We start from the raw sequence: 16,908 nt of genomic DNA, 5'->3' as shown, positions 1-16,908 counted from the left end.
TAATGTATGCATCCTAGGTCCGTTAATATTTCATACTCTATACTTGGTGGGTCATAATATATTGAAGGCATAATTCTAAAAATATGTGACAAATATCAATTGGGCAGCACCTTTGAAAATATTGTTCAAACATCAATCCATATATCCAGAAGTCACCTTAGAGTAGTCAACAATGAGTTCACATCATGCAGTCATATCACTATTATACTATGAAAGTAAGTTGAGAATATTTATCAGTTTTAACTTAAAATCTTAGATTAAAATCACACGTGAGACTATGTAATAACTTCAAATAATGCTTCATATCAGATTATCCATACAACTTATTTACCCCACGTTATTGACAGCAGGGCCCACAGAGATGGCTCCCATCTCAATGATATCTAGTTCTTACCTCTGTTCCATCCTTTATCATTGGGATAATATGGTATGACAGTTTGATCACAAGCATTGTCCATCATGTAAGGTGCGAGAGCTGTATCATGCAGCAGTTGGGCAATAGTATGGATATCCAGGGGTACACTGTTTGTAGGTACACTTTTATCATCTAAGTATTCATTCAGGCTGAATCCTGAAAACAAATCCATATTTTAAACACCTGTTGTATACCTTGCAAAAAAAAATCTGAGAGGAAAACATTATTTTCTGTAAATTTAGGATTATAATAATGTGTGAAAAATTCTATGAATAAAACTTTTTTGGAAGGCAAACTGTGTATTCATTTGTAACACATTATACTTTTTGCAAATAAATACTAATCATTTAGTACTGACATTATTTCTTTAGGTTAACTGACAGGATTCTGTTCACATGATAGGATTTTCAAATGGTTAACCAAATGACTTTCAATTCAAGATTTTCTATGGTTCGATTTTTGATGATGCCACGTCATAGGCAGAAAATCATTGGAAACTCATACATACAAACACACCTTAAGGATTAATCAGGGCCTTGAAGGCATAAAACTTTGCTAAGTACTCTGAACACAAAAAGCATGCTCAAAAGTTTTATGACCGTGAGGCCTGATTTACTTACCAGGAATGACAAACTGTGAATCATAGTCACATTCTGCTTTTGGTAACCTGTGATCCTGGAATACACTGGTAACCACTTCACATGCCCCTCCTGATTCTAGACAGACTGATATATTCATAGAAACAACATATACTTTGTCTGCTGTTAAATCATCTACCACAAAACTGAAATTAGAAAAATCAAAGCACTAGTGAGCACTGAAGGTGAAATTGCTATCATTGGTAAACACTTCACACGGCCCCCTCCAGATTCTAGACAAAATAATATATTCATAGAAACAACATATGGTCCGAGAACACAATTAATTCGTAGTGCATTTCTTTGAGAACATAAATGAAAATTAAAAAAATCCCACCTGCGCTTTCTCAATGAAACTTTTAAAGTGTGTGGTACTACTTTTGGGACAAATTATATCAAAATTATAGAAAACTTCATCGTCTCTAACTCAAAATATGGACAATTTTGTGTTTAGGGTGTCTTGAAATCTTTTGACAGCTTCCGAAGTGCTAATTTTTTACCTTTTTCAGCTGGACCAAATCACTACTTTCCTGTAAAATTCTGGACCCAAATTTTTTTACAGTGTAATTTCATCCCCCTACTTACAATTTGAGGCATTAAACATGGAGAAATAAATTTGGAAGGGGTATAAAAATTATTGGCAAGTAACCCACTGTTAACACTAGGGACTATATATAACAAGGGACGACAATTGTGGTCTCGGACCTAATATGCTTTATCTGCTGTTAGATCATCTAACACAAAAATTACAAATAAATACAATATGGATTGGATGAACACCCAGACTCTTGGTCATAAAACCTAAATCAGTACTTGTAGTACAAAATTTGTGGAACCAAATCCAATATTTTGATTATTTTAACTCTGAATCTGAGAACAAAATATGTGACAAACTTTTACTTGCTATACTTACTCTAGATTAAAAACTTCGTTCATGGCATAATGTTGCACTGTACCAAAACTGAAGTCGATGAGTGTATAGTCTAAATCAATACCCTCCAGTCCTATATATATTTTGTAGTTACAAGGATCCAGTCGAACATATCCGTTAAAGGTCAGTCCGAGGCTTGTAGAATCCACACAACAATCCACAGCTGTACAAGATGAGTCAAGGTGACATGTGGTATCGCTACCCAAATTTAATAAAGAACCAACAGGATCAACACAATCTAAAAATAAAAAATATTTGCATGTGTCGTACAGTTTAGAGATTGCTGCTTTATGAAGGTGATTGTCAATCATCTGTATGCTGAAAGGTCAATTTAAAGGGAAAATATCATAACAATAAATAATCATCAGGTCAATTTAGAGGGAGAATATCAGAACAATAAATAATCATCAGGTCAATTTAGAGGGAGAATATCAGAACAATAAATAATCATCAGGTCAATTTAGAGGGAGAATATCAGAACAATAAATAAAATCATCAGGTCAATTTAGAGGGAGAATATCATAACAATAAATAATCATCAGGTCAATTTAGAGGGAGAATATCATAACAATAAATAATCATCAGGTCAATTTAGAGGGAGAATATCAGAACAATAAATAATCATCAGGTCAATTTAGAGGGAGAATATCAGAACAATAAATTATCATCAGGTCAATTTAGAGGGAGAATATCATAACAATAAATTATCATCAGGTCAATTTAGAGGGAGAATATCATAACAATAAATTATCATCAGGTCAATTTAGAGGGAGAATATCAGAACAATAAATTATCATCAGGTCAATTTAAAGGGAGAATATCATAACAATAAATAATCATCAGGTCAATTTAGAGGGAGAATATCAGAACAATAAATAATCATCAGGTCAATTTAGAGGGAGAATATCAGAACAATAAATTATCATCAGGTCAATTTAGAGGGAGAATATCAGAACAATAAATAATCATCAGGTCAATTTAGAGGGAGAATATCATAACAATAAAAAATCATCAGGTCAATTTAGAGGGAGAATATCATAACAATAAATTATCATCCAAGATCAGTACAAATATTATTTTTATTTTAATACAACATGAATAAGAAGATGTGTAATGAGTGCCAATGAGACAACTCTCCATCAAAGTCACAATGTTTTAAAGGTTACCAATTATAGGTCAGAGTAAGGCCTTCAACACAGATCCTTGGCTCACACCAAGTAAACGTTTCAAGGTTTATAACTAATAATTGAAACCATTTGTTTATTTTATTACATTACTTACTGGGTATTTGTCTGTATCTAAAAAAATGGATTCAAATATTTCTGTTTAAAATTGCTTTAAATATCATCCAGTTTTTTTATAATTTTTTTTTGAATAGTGCTTTCACTCACCATTTTTCCAGTTATTTGCATCAGCCCCTGTGTAAGGAGCTGCAGTCCTACTACATGGGGTCCTCTTCATGTACTGTGAAATACCAGTCAAGCGTAGAATATCTGACACATGATGATCGTCCAGCGTAGAAATACTATTGTCAGTCTTATACTGAGTGAGTGAAAAGTCTGAAACAAAAACATAATTGTATTTTATAGACAATCAAAGAAACTGTCACCAGGTTAAAATAAGGTATACCTGTGTTTCAAGTTATTCTGCTCAACTTTTTCTCTTGTATCCTTTAATGCAGTAAATTCCGAAATATTCTGAGGTTTTTATAAATGCTAATGATGGGATTTGGTAAGTGTCAAAATATTAAGAACACACATTCTGAATTTGATACATATATCTGTATGCACCTTTGCAATTTTCAAAAATCTAAATAATAAATGCACACAATAATTTCTGAATTAACAGTATCCTTTTTGGAACCACTTTTTTAAAAGTAAATTATGCGAAATAGGACCATCACTTTTTTTATGGAATTTTCATCAAAAACATTAGTGATGAACAGACAAACACCAAATAATCAGCCTATATCTTTTTTGTCAGTCTTATTTGATTTATTTCAGCTAATAGTATGAATTTATGAGACTAAATTTTTTTTTTGAATACCTACCGTTTTGTAGGAACTTCTTGTCCCAGTCACACACTTTCTTTGGTAGCCTGACTTTATCAAAAATATTGTAAACAGTTCCACATGGCTGGTTAGCTTCCCAACATAAACTCAGCTTCATAGAAATCAAGAATGCAGGCTCAGCATACAAGTCATGGAGAACAAAACTGGAAAAATAATTCAATTTATCTAAGCAACAAAGCCTGAAAGTATTCCTTCTAAAAAGTCACCCTCATAGATACAAATTAAAATAAAACAAAAGATTTGGATGTGTATTATACATACTTTTTACACCAAAGACATATGCATGTAAGTGATAGAGGAATGCTTGTTATACTATACTGTAGACAGTTTGTATTAATTTGTTTTGTATAAAACCACAACGGCTAATAATACAAAATGCAATGTGAAAAACACAAAGAAAACTTATACCATGTCAAAGAACATAATTCTCCCATCCTAAATCTTTCATAATAATAAGAGTTTGATGGACATTTCTCAATCTGGTACGTCAAAGTTAATATTTACTACATACAGAATTGGTAAAAAAAGCACTGATTTTTATTGGTTATAATTTTTCTCAAATTATAAAATTTAAGTAATTATTTTAATTTGCCTCAGTAAAAAAACAAACCCTTAAAAAAATAGTTAACACTTTAAAGAATTTTTAAATCACCTCATTTTCAAAATTCCATTTAGGTCAACATGAGTCCATTCTCCCCATTGATATCCTTTAAGTGTTCTTTCATATTGCTGACGTTCAATTCCAACTTTCAGCATGTAGTCACACTGCTCTAGTCTCATGTAGAATTCAAATGTTTTACTGATGAATGGTACATCTAATGCACAACTCAGTCCACGACAGGTGCTCTCTAGATTACAGGATATTACAGACTGGTCCATTTGAAGGAGAGTTACAGGGGCCTCAGTACACTCTGAAATGTAATGTTGTATGTTGTCATTGATAGATAGGCTTGGGTATCATTCTAATGATTTATTATACACCCACTTGTAATTGTTTTGATTTTTTCTTCTTTTGAATAACTTTATTAATCCACCAAACCAATGCACTTAGGGTAAAAAGACCCATTTTACAGACAAATAAACTTCTGTGATCTTTCAAATTGCAGTAGGTTGTCCCATAATCTTTTCATAGCCAAACCCCACCAGGTTTTCCAACATTTATAATATTTCTTTTACCCATATATCCCAATTAATGTATTTAACAGCACTAACTAAGTCAGTTTATTAATTTTTAAGTAGTACAATATTTACTACAAACACCTACCCGAACTCCAACCAAGATAGGCTGCTGCATATGTACCAAAGGGGTCATCTCTAGATACCATAGGACTGAGTAAATATTCTCCTATCTGTGATGACTCCATCAGGGATGAGACCGCAGAGGAGTCTAAGTTAGACCCTGGTGTCAAAGAATTGTCCAAATACCACTGATTAAGGGACCAACCTGAAATATAAAGGTACTTTTATATTAAAACTTCTTTTGCAATGTCCTTCAAATATCAAACTTTTTCTGCAATGTCCTTGAATATGTCCTTGAATAAAAAAAAAAATCAAATTTTAGTTATTAAAAATACTTTCAAGCTATTTTCATATTCAATTTATAAATTTTATTTATATAAATTTTATTTATATAAATTTTATTTATAAATTTTATTTATAAATTCAAAGGATTAATTCTGATTAAAGCTTAATAACTCTAAATGATCAATCTTTAACAGATGAATTAAATTGCAATATAATATTTTTTTCATACTTGGATCTGGGTATCCTCTAAACCATGGACACACCATCTTTGGTAATTTGGTATTAACCACTATTGTATCTTGAAGGTCACATGGTGAAGGGTCATTGAAACAAATCTTGACCTTCATATCCACAAGATACACCATTTCACCAACCAAATCTGTTATTTTGTACCTATTAAGAAATTAATATATGAAACATGAAATTTTTTTTTGCAAGTGTTTCATATTTATATTTATAGAGTAAAACTATAATAACATATCTATATTAAAGATGAAAAATATGCAATGTAGTCTTAAAATGTTCAAAATAATACATTTCGATTGAAAGAGTGCAGACTCCATAATAACTTTTCTATTCAAGCTTAATATAATAATCAATCAGTTACAGTACCTAAGTAATCTAAGTAAATTGGAAAACTTTGATGCATAATATATTCATAAGAAAAATAGTACATGCAAAAAAATATTACACTTTGTCACAAATGAACGAAAGAACAAATGTACTCACTCAATTTCAATAACTCTGTCTATATGGAAATACTGTGTCGTCTCAAATGTGAAGGTATAGAGTGAAAAGTCAAACTGATACTTTTCTATACCAATGTCAAGTTTCTGTGTACAGGGATCCAGTTTGAGGAAGACATTGAAGTTTCTATCAACAGTTGTAGAATGTAGACAACATGATATACCGGTACAGGTGTCATACAAGTGACAAACACTGTTACTGCCTAGAGTTGGTAGATCTACAGCTGATGTACAACCTGCATATATATCAACAAAAAATGTACTTAGTTTAAAATAGATGTGAAAATACACAGATGGGAAGTTACAAAATTTTAATTTTTGTTCTCTATATTTGAAACACATATAACTTATAAGTCTAGGCTAAGTCTTTTTCCAATCATTTCTCTACTCTTTGTAAATCAAAAGCACAAATTTATTAATTTGTATAATTTTCAAGCAAAAATGGCATAGTATAAAATTCTTTAACCAAATTTTTGAGTTTTGAATTCTCTTGAATTGAGTCTCTTGATACCAAACAATGTGTGCACAAAGCTTAAAAGCAGCTGGGTTTTATTACAATAAAAGCATTCCTCAGTTTAAGAAAACCATGCAAGTGAAAAGATCAAAAGAAGACATTTATTTTTGATTTATTTATGATTTCACCTATATGCTTGAAATAGACAATTATACCTAAATTTACAATGGAAAGTATTTATTGGCAATTTTTTTTCAGGCTTATTTCAATTCTCAAACTTAAGTGTCAAGTTAAGTCTTTGTAACTCTTTAATGCAAGAAATGTATTAAGTTGAACTACATAAGTAACCTCCTTTCAGTTTACTTTAATTACCTGCATCTTTTGTCCAGCCATTAGTTGGAGATGTATACATTGGATCCGACATTTGACACTGATCAGCTGTTGTTTTCAGTAAACTGGCTACTCCCAGGTATTCCAAGAGTTGTGAGGATACTAACGAGTTCAGTGGTGTACTTGTGGAATATCCTAATCCAGTCAAGTAGGAATTCAAATTGAACCCTAAACAAAATTTAAATTCATTTTTTTAATTCAAACAGTTTAAGTCAATAATCTAAAAATATTTTCCTGAAGGATGTGGAACAGTAGTTTTGTGCCCGTTTTCTTTACCATTTTGCTTTCAAGTATTAAAATGGAACATCTGCTGTTAAGTAACATAATATCAACATTCTTGCATTGTTTTAATAAATATTAAAAACTAAAGTTTCCTTTACATATCTCAGTTTTACAAAAGCAAGTCATAAAAGAATTTGTCATGTGTCAAGTGTTATACACATCATTCTACTGACCAGGTATAGCGTATCCTCCTGTCCAGTCACAAGGTTGTTTAGGAATCTTTACTCCATCAAATACAGTGTAAGTATAACGGCAATCTCCAACAGTCTCAAAACATATACTGATGGTCATGTACAACAAGTAAACCTTCTCAGCTGTCAACTCCTCTGCTTTGTATCTATAATAAAATATGAATGATGTTCAACATGATGAAATAATGTTTTCTTAAAAGACCTGTTCTACATTTTTAATTTCAAGGCCTTTTATAGTTGACTATGTGGTATGGACTTTGCCCATTGTTAAAGGCCGTACAGCAATATAGCAGTTAATTTCTGTATAATTTGGTCTCTTGTGAAGAGTTGTCTCATTGGCAATCATACTACATCTTCTTTTTTATATTTGATTCAAGAAATGGTATAACTTCATACATATCAATTTCTCTTTGGTTCTAAAATATGAGATGTTGTTGCAATTGTAAAAACAAATCCATTAGAAAATACTTAAATTGTTCAATTTTCTACATTTGACTGAATAAAATATTTTTCTTATTTATATCATCTCTAACATACTTACTGTAATCTAAGCAGATTGCCTAAAGTGACTGTCTGCCAACTGCCTTGTGTAAACTCTAGTAATGTAACATTGATATTTCTTTTCTCCAGTCCAATACTGACAGAGTAGCTACATGGATCCACTAAGACAAAGGCTTCCAACTTTCTCCCAAGATAACCAATGTTAGAACAGCACTGGGCACCAGTACAATAACTTGGTAACCTGCATCGTGTATAGGCTGGTAACTGTGGTAGTGTTATAAGTTCTCCACAAGCTGGAAAGTATTTTGGTAAAAATATACTTACACATTCCCCATTTCCATTCTCAATTTTACAAATTATATGTTGAAGATAAAAAAAATTCAATAAACATCATGTGGCAAAAATTACATGCATATTTGACCCATGTAAATGTGGAAGGAATAGGAACCCTTCTTTGAACTAGGCTGACACACTGAGTAAATTGGTTGAAGTGCTCATTCACAAGGTAATTTCTGGCAAGAATGCCTTCATCCTACCTGGACACATTTTTAGGAATCCAAGTACATGTAGACAAGTTTTTGCTTCAATATATACATTCTATTACATGTGTTTGGATATATTTTTTTTGATTGAGCTCAAAACTTTATTGCATACTCTTGATTATAGTATACATTAGATATTTTTCTATTTTTTCAATACTAATATGAAGTCTGTCATTTAACTGTTTGATTTCAAACATATGGCATCCTTATATTACTAAAACTGCTGCTTTTCAAGGCTTCATGTTTTAGTCACAAGATAAGTACAATTTGTAGTTGAATTATTTCTTGTTGCCGATTCTAAACGTCATGTTTAGGTACAGCAAAAGATTACTTTTTCAGATAAAAAAACCTTTACCTGTTGAATCCCATCCATTGGACAAAGCTCCAGAATAACTTGACAAATCACACTGAGGATCTTTCTGGAAACCTGATATTCCTAATTCTTCCATCAGTAAGTCAACGGCCCAACTTGGTAACTGATTGACATTTGTGTTAACATCCAACTCACTCATGTAAGACACCAATGAGAAATCTGTAAAGATCATTAAAATATCAGTACAAGTATTTAGATAAAAGCATATAAAAATTCCAATTTGTTTAAAGTCTTTTAAAAACCAGCAGAAAAAAAAATGAAATTATTTCAAGGTCTCCAGCTTCTAGAATGCAGTAGCCTTATTAAAAAGCAGGAAATGAATGACTTTTTGTAAATTACAAAACATTCACTAATTAAAAATTCTTCAATTTTTTCTAATTAGGGCAGTTCCAGGAAAAATGCATGTGGGGTAGGACAACACTTTTTGTATACCCCTGCCAGCAATTTCTATTTTTTTTTATAACACATTTGTATGAATGTGTCCACCCTACCACCCAAAGAAAGAAATATCAATTGTTGTCAAAACCTCTCATACAATTTCCCCCCTGGAATAGCCATTATTCCAAAACATTGAAAGTTTATTTTCAATTTAACTGTACTAACCAGGAATGGCATATGGCTGGCTGTAGTTACATGAAGATTTGGGTAACTTTACATCAGTCAAAACTGTGTGTTGTACTGCACAAGGCCCAGCAGCAGAATAGCATACTTCAATGTCCATATTGACTACAAACACTCTCTCACTCTGGTAGTTCACTACTTTGTATCTGAAAAATAGGGAGGATGAAACTTAAAACCTGCTGGATTTTGGAAGGAAGGTAACATTATATGTCCAGACACTGAGTGAAGCAGCATATATTAAATAAAACAATCTTTTTGAACAGAAAGTGTTTTATTCATATTTTTTTTTAAATACTGTCAATATCCTTTTCAGTAATTTTCATCCATAAATTTTGATAACTATTTGTCCTTTTTTCAATGCAAATTGGAGCTATTAAAATAAAAAAAAATAATACTTTATTAGTGTTGGAGTTGGTAGAAACATTAGATTATAACTTGAAATAACTTAAAAAATATAAAATGACAGTTTTACAGAAGATGAAATGAAGTCTCATATTCAATGTAAATATAGTTCTTACTTGATATTAACAAGTCCTCCAAAGGAGAAAGTATCCTCTTGTGCATACTGGAAACTGTACAGGGAAATAGTCCTGTTGAAATTCTCTACACCAACTGTAAACTCCTTACTACACACATCAAGGTCAGCATAAACTCTGAAGGTCGTATCTAACTTGGCAATGTCAACACAGCAGTCAATTTTAGTACAGCTGTCACCAAGGTTACATACAATACCCGAACCAGGCAATGTTGTGAGTGTTGGTGCATTCTGACATCCTGTTAAAAAAATACATACAATTACAGACAGGCGTTTTGAGGACATTCTTGAAGACCAAACCACTCAGGCTAATAATTTTTCAATTTATTAAAACAACTAGAAAATCTAAACAAAAAAATAAGACAAAAGTTGAATTATGACAATGCAATCTTCTAATGAAATACCATCAAGTATTTTACATGTTTACTGATGTAGGTAGAACTGTGAACAAACAATGCATGCATTACTAATTTAAACAATATATATTTGTTCATCATTTTTTATTTTTGAAAGTGGGTGTATTGAAGTACTTCAATGTTGATTGATTTATAAGATACAGAACATGCCTCAAAATGGCTAGGTTTTTATATTAAGTAAAGGCATGATATGGTATATATTCTCAGCTAACTTAAATGTGCAGAAGATGCCACACAGTGGCTAGGCTGTATATAATCTTACCTGAACTAATAGCCCAGCCTTCAGAGTTAACAGGTGTAAACGGTGGAGCAGATGCCACACAGTGGCTAGGCTGTAGATAATCTTCAAACTGTAAGTATCTTTCAAGTTCGATGACAACAAGTTCTGACAGTGGATTCGAGTTTGTATAACTGTTAGTTGATAGCCAGGTTGACAAGTCAAAACCTAAAATAATGAAAAATATTGTCAGATTTCTTAGAAAGAAGAATGTGTCGAAATCCAACATAAAACTAGGATCATTTAAGAACAAATATCAAACAGTCCTTTCTGTTTTTGATATAAAAAAAAATGATTCTACGTTGGAATTCTTTTCATTCCACATATGTTTTAATTCAAATTGTAATGTTAACAAATGCTTTTCTTCAAGCAATGCTGGAACTATTGACAAACTTAATGGTCATATTTCACATAAAAAATATACATGTAAACCTATAGGATGTATAAAATCTCCATTAAGTTTTTTTTTTAAATTACAAATAAAAAAATAAAAATGAATCATTGGTTAAAGGCAATCCAATGAAAGCCATTATAACAAAACTTTAACTTTTCTTACTTGGATTTCCAGAGAATGCAAATCCATTGTTCCAATTACAGGACTTCTTTGCCAGTTTAACATTATCTAACACTGTATGTTTAACATCACAACTGTCTCTGTCTGAAGTCTCCATACACAGACCCATGTCAACAGATACCAGGTACATTCCTTCACTGGTTAAATCATGGATCACATAGCTGGAAAACAAATAAGTAAGGTAATAAAAAGATAAAACTAGAATAACTATGGGTTGCACTAATTGATCAGGATGCCCTGCAAATCTAAAAATCTTCATGTAAAAAATTTACAATTCACAAAGTTGTTTCCACAAAGTGTCTTCTGGATAGTATGCAATTTGGTATAAAGTGTCCTTCATGCTACAAAGTGGAATCATCCTAACCCGTTATTGTAAAAAGTTGGATTTAAATTGCAGTTTAGACTAAAAAGGTGGTTTGGACAGTTTTCATAATAACAATGTACACAATCAGCAACAACTTATTGTTTCTGTTGATTTTATATTCCTTTTAGCAGATAACAACATCTTAAACAGCAATCCCTACAATACTTTTAAACTATTCGCCCTAATATTACCCTACTTAGTCTCTATTTCGCAAATTAGTGTCAGAGGCAAGGAACTTACTCCATTCTTAGTCCTCCTTGTAAGGCAAAAGATTGTGGTTTTCCCCACTGGAACTGTAACAAGGATACAGTAGTCTCCATTGTCTCAATGCCAAGAGTGATTTCATATGTACAGGGATCCAGTTTCACTGTAGACTGGATTTTCTTGTCAATATATCCAATGTCAGAACACATAGTAACTGAGGTACAATCTGATTGGATGTTTACTGACACGTCTGCTGGTAGAGTAATAGAGTTCTCAAGTTTACCACACTCTGAAAAATAAATTTGTATTCTTGCATTCATACATTTGCATTTAAGGAGGCTACAGGTATAAGATTTTCTGAACTAGATGTGTCAAAGCAACACGAATGGCCACGTCCCAAAAAGTTGTAAAAATCTGCAATTTCAATATAAACACATGTGGACTCAAACATGATGGTAGTATCACATATCAAAAATCAGCTCAAAATCTGGAGGTGAATAGAGAAAAAATCCGTATAACTGTGATTTTCAATAATTTATCAAAGTCCAAAGCCCGTAATTTCAGCAAAAATAAGCAAAGCAGAACCAAACTTAAGCCTGACCTATAACTCATCATGGTTAACTCACATACCAAAAATCAGCCCAATATCTGAAGGGGTTAAGAAATAAAGTCAGTATATTAACTGTGATTTCCAATAATTTCTCAAAGTCCAAAGCCAGTAATTTTGGCCAAAAATAGTGGAGCGGACTGAAACTTAATCTTGATCTGAAACTCATCATGTCTAACTCACATATCAAAAATCAGCCTAATATCTGAAGGGGTTTAGAAAAAAACTGTATAATGGTTTGTTGTGGAATGAGGGAATGACAGAATTACGGAAAGATGGAAAGCCGGAAAGATGGAAAGACAGAATTTCAGACAAGGGTAAAACTATATGTCACCAACAACTTCGCTGCGGGGCCATAACGAGGCCATAAAAAAATTAAACTTTAATTTTTCATTACAAATTTTATTTATTACCTTTAGTAGTTGTAACTTTATCATATGGTACAAAAATCATTCCAAAAAAACAATTCCTTTTGTCCCCAGGTGACTTTTAAAATGTAGATATCATTGAAAAAGCTCCAAATTATCTCCCTTTGGTGCAATAATGCCATTTTTTTGCATTAAAATTGAAATATGTTTTTTAACTCATCGGTGACCTATATTTTTTATTGTTGTTTTCGAATAAGCTGTACATAAACTAAATAATTGTAAAATTTTAGCGATTTTTGTAATTCATTTCTTTTTTTATTTAGATATTACCGCTATTTCTCCTATTAGTTCAACAGAAAAAAAGAACATTTACAAAAATGTATGCTTCTTTCGAAGGCAGATTGTGAGCGTAAATGAAATGTGACCCCATTTTTTTATTTCATTTTTCTATTAAAGTTCATTTATAGAAAAATATAGTGAAATCCTATATTAAATTAAAAAAAATGATTTAAATCCGCGAGCCCCCTTAAGAGATTTTTTTTTCTATTTACATATTCTCCATTATATTCAATTTCAAACAGCATTTTTCCTTTTTAATTATTTTTCAATGTTGTAATTAGGTCTGTAAAATAAGGCCACAAAAGTATGCATAGGATGAAAACTTATCATCTTTTTCTTTCAATTCTGTTTTTACCAATTTTGTCATTATAGTTTTTCTATCATGTCATTCAATGAGTAAAAACTTAAACATAACATAATTTTGCATTGATTACTTTGCAACTTTAAGATATATCACATGAAAAATGAAGTTCACATAATTGAAGTGGAAAATTAAAATAACAATTGAAAATGGTTATAAATATTCTGACAAAAAACTGTGAACTTTGAGCCATGGTCTTACCATCATTCAGTCTGCCGGTAGCTGTGGTGAAAGGTAGGACAGCATGATCACATGCAGTTACTTGAAGGTAGTCACTGATTCCAGTATCTTGTAACAGTTTAATTGTTGTCGCTGATGGTAATGGATCAACCTTTGCTTGATTCTCAGCCAGTAAAAAGTTGTCCAATGAAAATGCTGTAAAATAAATATGCAAATTTATGTAAATGAAAAATGCAATAAACTTATGTACATAAATGTCATCTTTAATCTTATTACATTTAGAAATACTGTAGATGCAAATATGATTAAAGTATTCTTATTATTGCAAAAAATGCAAAGGCATAGGTTTGGCAATTTTTTTTGTTCATTGTTTAACAGTCTCAATAATAAATGAACAAAATAGTTTCTGAATTTAAAGTACAATAAAAAATGGCAACCCTTATTCAGTGATACCATATTAGGGATACTGCAAATATGTTCTGAAAATAATTGCACTTACAATGTTAACTGCATTTTACATGTTTATCAGGTGTAAAAAAAGAAAATTCTAAGTTGCCATGCAAAATTATGCAATCTATCTGGTAGCCCCATTGCCATTAAAGAATTCATACATTCTTGGCACCATAAGTTCCAACACAATGGAGCAAATACAGCAAGTCAAACCATTAAAAAAAAGACTATTCAAATTACATACCTGAATCAAAGAAGGTTGAACCAGTGAAGCAATACTGTTTAGGAAGTTGTGTACCACTGAAGATGGTCATTTCAAAGTCACATGGTCCTGATGTTTCAAAACAAATCTTCATCGTCATATCCAACTGGTATTTACCTGCTGACTGAAGATTTGTGATAGTATATCTGAAAATATTATATACAATCATATTAATTCTGTATCCTTGTATTTCAAAGTAATATTTCAAGGGAAAATAGTTCTTTCTATATGTTTTAATTGTTATTTTGAGGACAACACTCATTGTTCCAAAAGGGGAGTTATTTGTTTTCTTCATCTTTTATATTGAACATATATGTATGTCTTATTTCAATTAGGGCATCTATGGATTATTACAACTAAAAATTTACTATCTTAATTCCTAATTTTTAAATCTTTATTGATTTTGCTTCGATATTTTTCTTCAAATAATTATCTCATACTCATTTTCAAGTATGTATGTTTGAAATTAAACATTATATTAAATCCTGGTCTTTCCCATTTAGTTGTGGTAAAAAAGTGAGAATCTCAGAATTAATTCCATTAATTGTAGCATAGATGCATCGATGTCATTGAAGAATTCTACTTTTGTGTAGGTATTGCATAGTGATAATTCTTTAGCATGTTGTAGAAAACCTTTCTAAACTTGAGATAAAACTAAATATTTTGTAAAAGAAAATTCTTTTTTCCTTGTTTTCCAAGAAATCATGATCCCATGAAGATTAACATCTACTTCAAATATCTTACGTGAGTCTAACCACATTCATCAATGTCTTTGTCTCTTCAACTCCTACAATTGAACAGATTTATTTTTAAAGAAACTGTTATGATCAGATCTCGTAAAACATTTCCTTTAAAATACTTGCATCATATATATTTATAAATAATTAAGAGTTATCAAACAGCAAAATACAAACAAATTGACATAAAATCAATAAATCAAGTCAATAAAATTGAGAATGGAAATGAGGAATGTGTCAAAGAGACAACAACCCGACTAAATAAAGAAAACACCTTTATAGCACAGCAAAATCTGATATCAAATTTGCATAGACTGAAAAGTACACATTTGGACCACATACTTTTTTTCATTACAAGTCCTGAGCTCGGAATAAATTAGAGCTCAAGTATAAATTCTGTTGACTCCTTTTTTTCATCAGATAAAAATTTTCAAGGATTTGGGGGTTGTGGCAACCCACAAATTCAAACTTACATTGCAATAAAAAATAATTCTATCACTTAATTGGCAACAACTTTGTAACACTATATCAGAATGTTAACTTTTTCATAAAATTTTAAAAACTATAATCACAAATTAGCAATTTGGAAAACGTTTACTTACGCAAAACAATGAACTTACCAAATGCATATCCATTGAGATCTACTGTTTCATATACCCTTTCTATACCAAACTTTAGTTTGTGGTTACAGGGATCCAGTTCAACAAATGAATGGAAGCCTTGTTGTAGGAAGTCAGAGTACATACAACAATCTACAGCAGTACACTTATCATGGATGTTACAAGCTGCATTGGCTGGGAGGGTTGGCAAGGTGACGTCTGCTGCACAATCTGTGAAGAAAAGTACATGTATCAAAATTAGATTTAAACAAATCTTAAAAACTATGCTTGCACCATCTTACTGCAATGATGGGTGAGAACATGGTGTTCTTAAGATAAGAGATTATTTAAAGTAAACAAACAAAATCTTAACAGATAAGTGGGGATAGAGAATGTAGAATTATTATCTCCCTTTAAAATGGAGTCCAAATCCGTGAGTTTTATAAAAATGGAAATTCTCTCAGTTAGCTTTACTTAAATGATCTATTTTTCATGCAAAAAGGTTCAATTATATTTTAGATATTGTCAAATATGTTTTTAAGTTAAACTTGCCACAGAATATAAATGTAACACAATAACTATGATGAAACTTGAATATGGCACAATAAAATATAACTACACTTAAAGTTTCATTTTTGAGGGAAAAAAAATCTTCAACATGAGCATAAATATCTATGATTAATGAGGTCAACCATTCAGAGGAAAGAGAAAATCACTGCTAAGACAAAGCAGTAAACAATACCTTTTTGCCATCTCTCTGCACCGATTGGTGAATAATCAGCCACTGTGCAAGGTGTTCCCAAAATATAGGAGTTTATTCCAAGTAAATTAAACAGATCAGTCTTTTCCTGTGCTGTGAATGTTTGTCCAGATGTTTTACCAATACTGGTCAGGTGACTCGCCAATGAAAATCCTGAAATAAAAACAATAATTCAATCTTTAATATGAAGTACGGG

At 31.4% G+C, this 16,908-nt stretch overlaps 1 protein-coding gene across 1 annotated transcript in view; it reads right to left on the bottom strand.

The window, feature by feature from the left end:
• The window catches only part of LOC134693741 (uncharacterized), a 180,100-nt gene that overhangs the window by 96,500 nt on the left and 66,692 nt on the right, over positions 1–16,908 (bottom strand). Inside the window, exons 70-92 of the mRNA XM_063554642.1 lie at positions 16,695–16,865; positions 15,974–16,183; positions 15,361–15,403; positions 14,599–14,762; positions 13,926–14,099; positions 12,086–12,338; positions 11,464–11,642; positions 10,893–11,075; positions 10,198–10,453; positions 9,662–9,825; positions 9,041–9,217; positions 8,184–8,436; positions 7,625–7,788; positions 7,152–7,337; positions 6,309–6,561; positions 5,809–5,972; positions 5,320–5,499; positions 4,708–4,966; positions 4,035–4,198; positions 3,376–3,543; positions 1,967–2,222; positions 1,036–1,199; positions 395–571 (exon numbers count right to left, since the gene is read on the bottom strand). Coding sequence (XP_063410712.1) covers positions 395–571; positions 1,036–1,199; positions 1,967–2,222; positions 3,376–3,543; positions 4,035–4,198; positions 4,708–4,966; positions 5,320–5,499; positions 5,809–5,972; positions 6,309–6,561; positions 7,152–7,337; positions 7,625–7,788; positions 8,184–8,436; positions 9,041–9,217; positions 9,662–9,825; positions 10,198–10,453; positions 10,893–11,075; positions 11,464–11,642; positions 12,086–12,338; positions 13,926–14,099; positions 14,599–14,762; positions 15,361–15,403; positions 15,974–16,183; positions 16,695–16,865 — 4,362 coding nt within the window. The remainder of the gene's footprint in view (positions 1–394; positions 572–1,035; positions 1,200–1,966; positions 2,223–3,375; positions 3,544–4,034; positions 4,199–4,707; positions 4,967–5,319; positions 5,500–5,808; positions 5,973–6,308; positions 6,562–7,151; positions 7,338–7,624; positions 7,789–8,183; positions 8,437–9,040; positions 9,218–9,661; positions 9,826–10,197; positions 10,454–10,892; positions 11,076–11,463; positions 11,643–12,085; positions 12,339–13,925; positions 14,100–14,598; positions 14,763–15,360; positions 15,404–15,973; positions 16,184–16,694; positions 16,866–16,908) is intronic.

This window comes from Mytilus trossulus, chromosome 12 (genome assembly GCF_036588685.1).
Source record: "Mytilus trossulus isolate FHL-02 chromosome 12, PNRI_Mtr1.1.1.hap1, whole genome shotgun sequence".
NCBI lineage: Eukaryota > Metazoa > Mollusca > Bivalvia > Mytilida > Mytilidae > Mytilus > Mytilus trossulus.
Note: the sequence above shows the minus strand (reverse complement) of the source record. Positions and strands in the feature narration are given on the sequence as shown.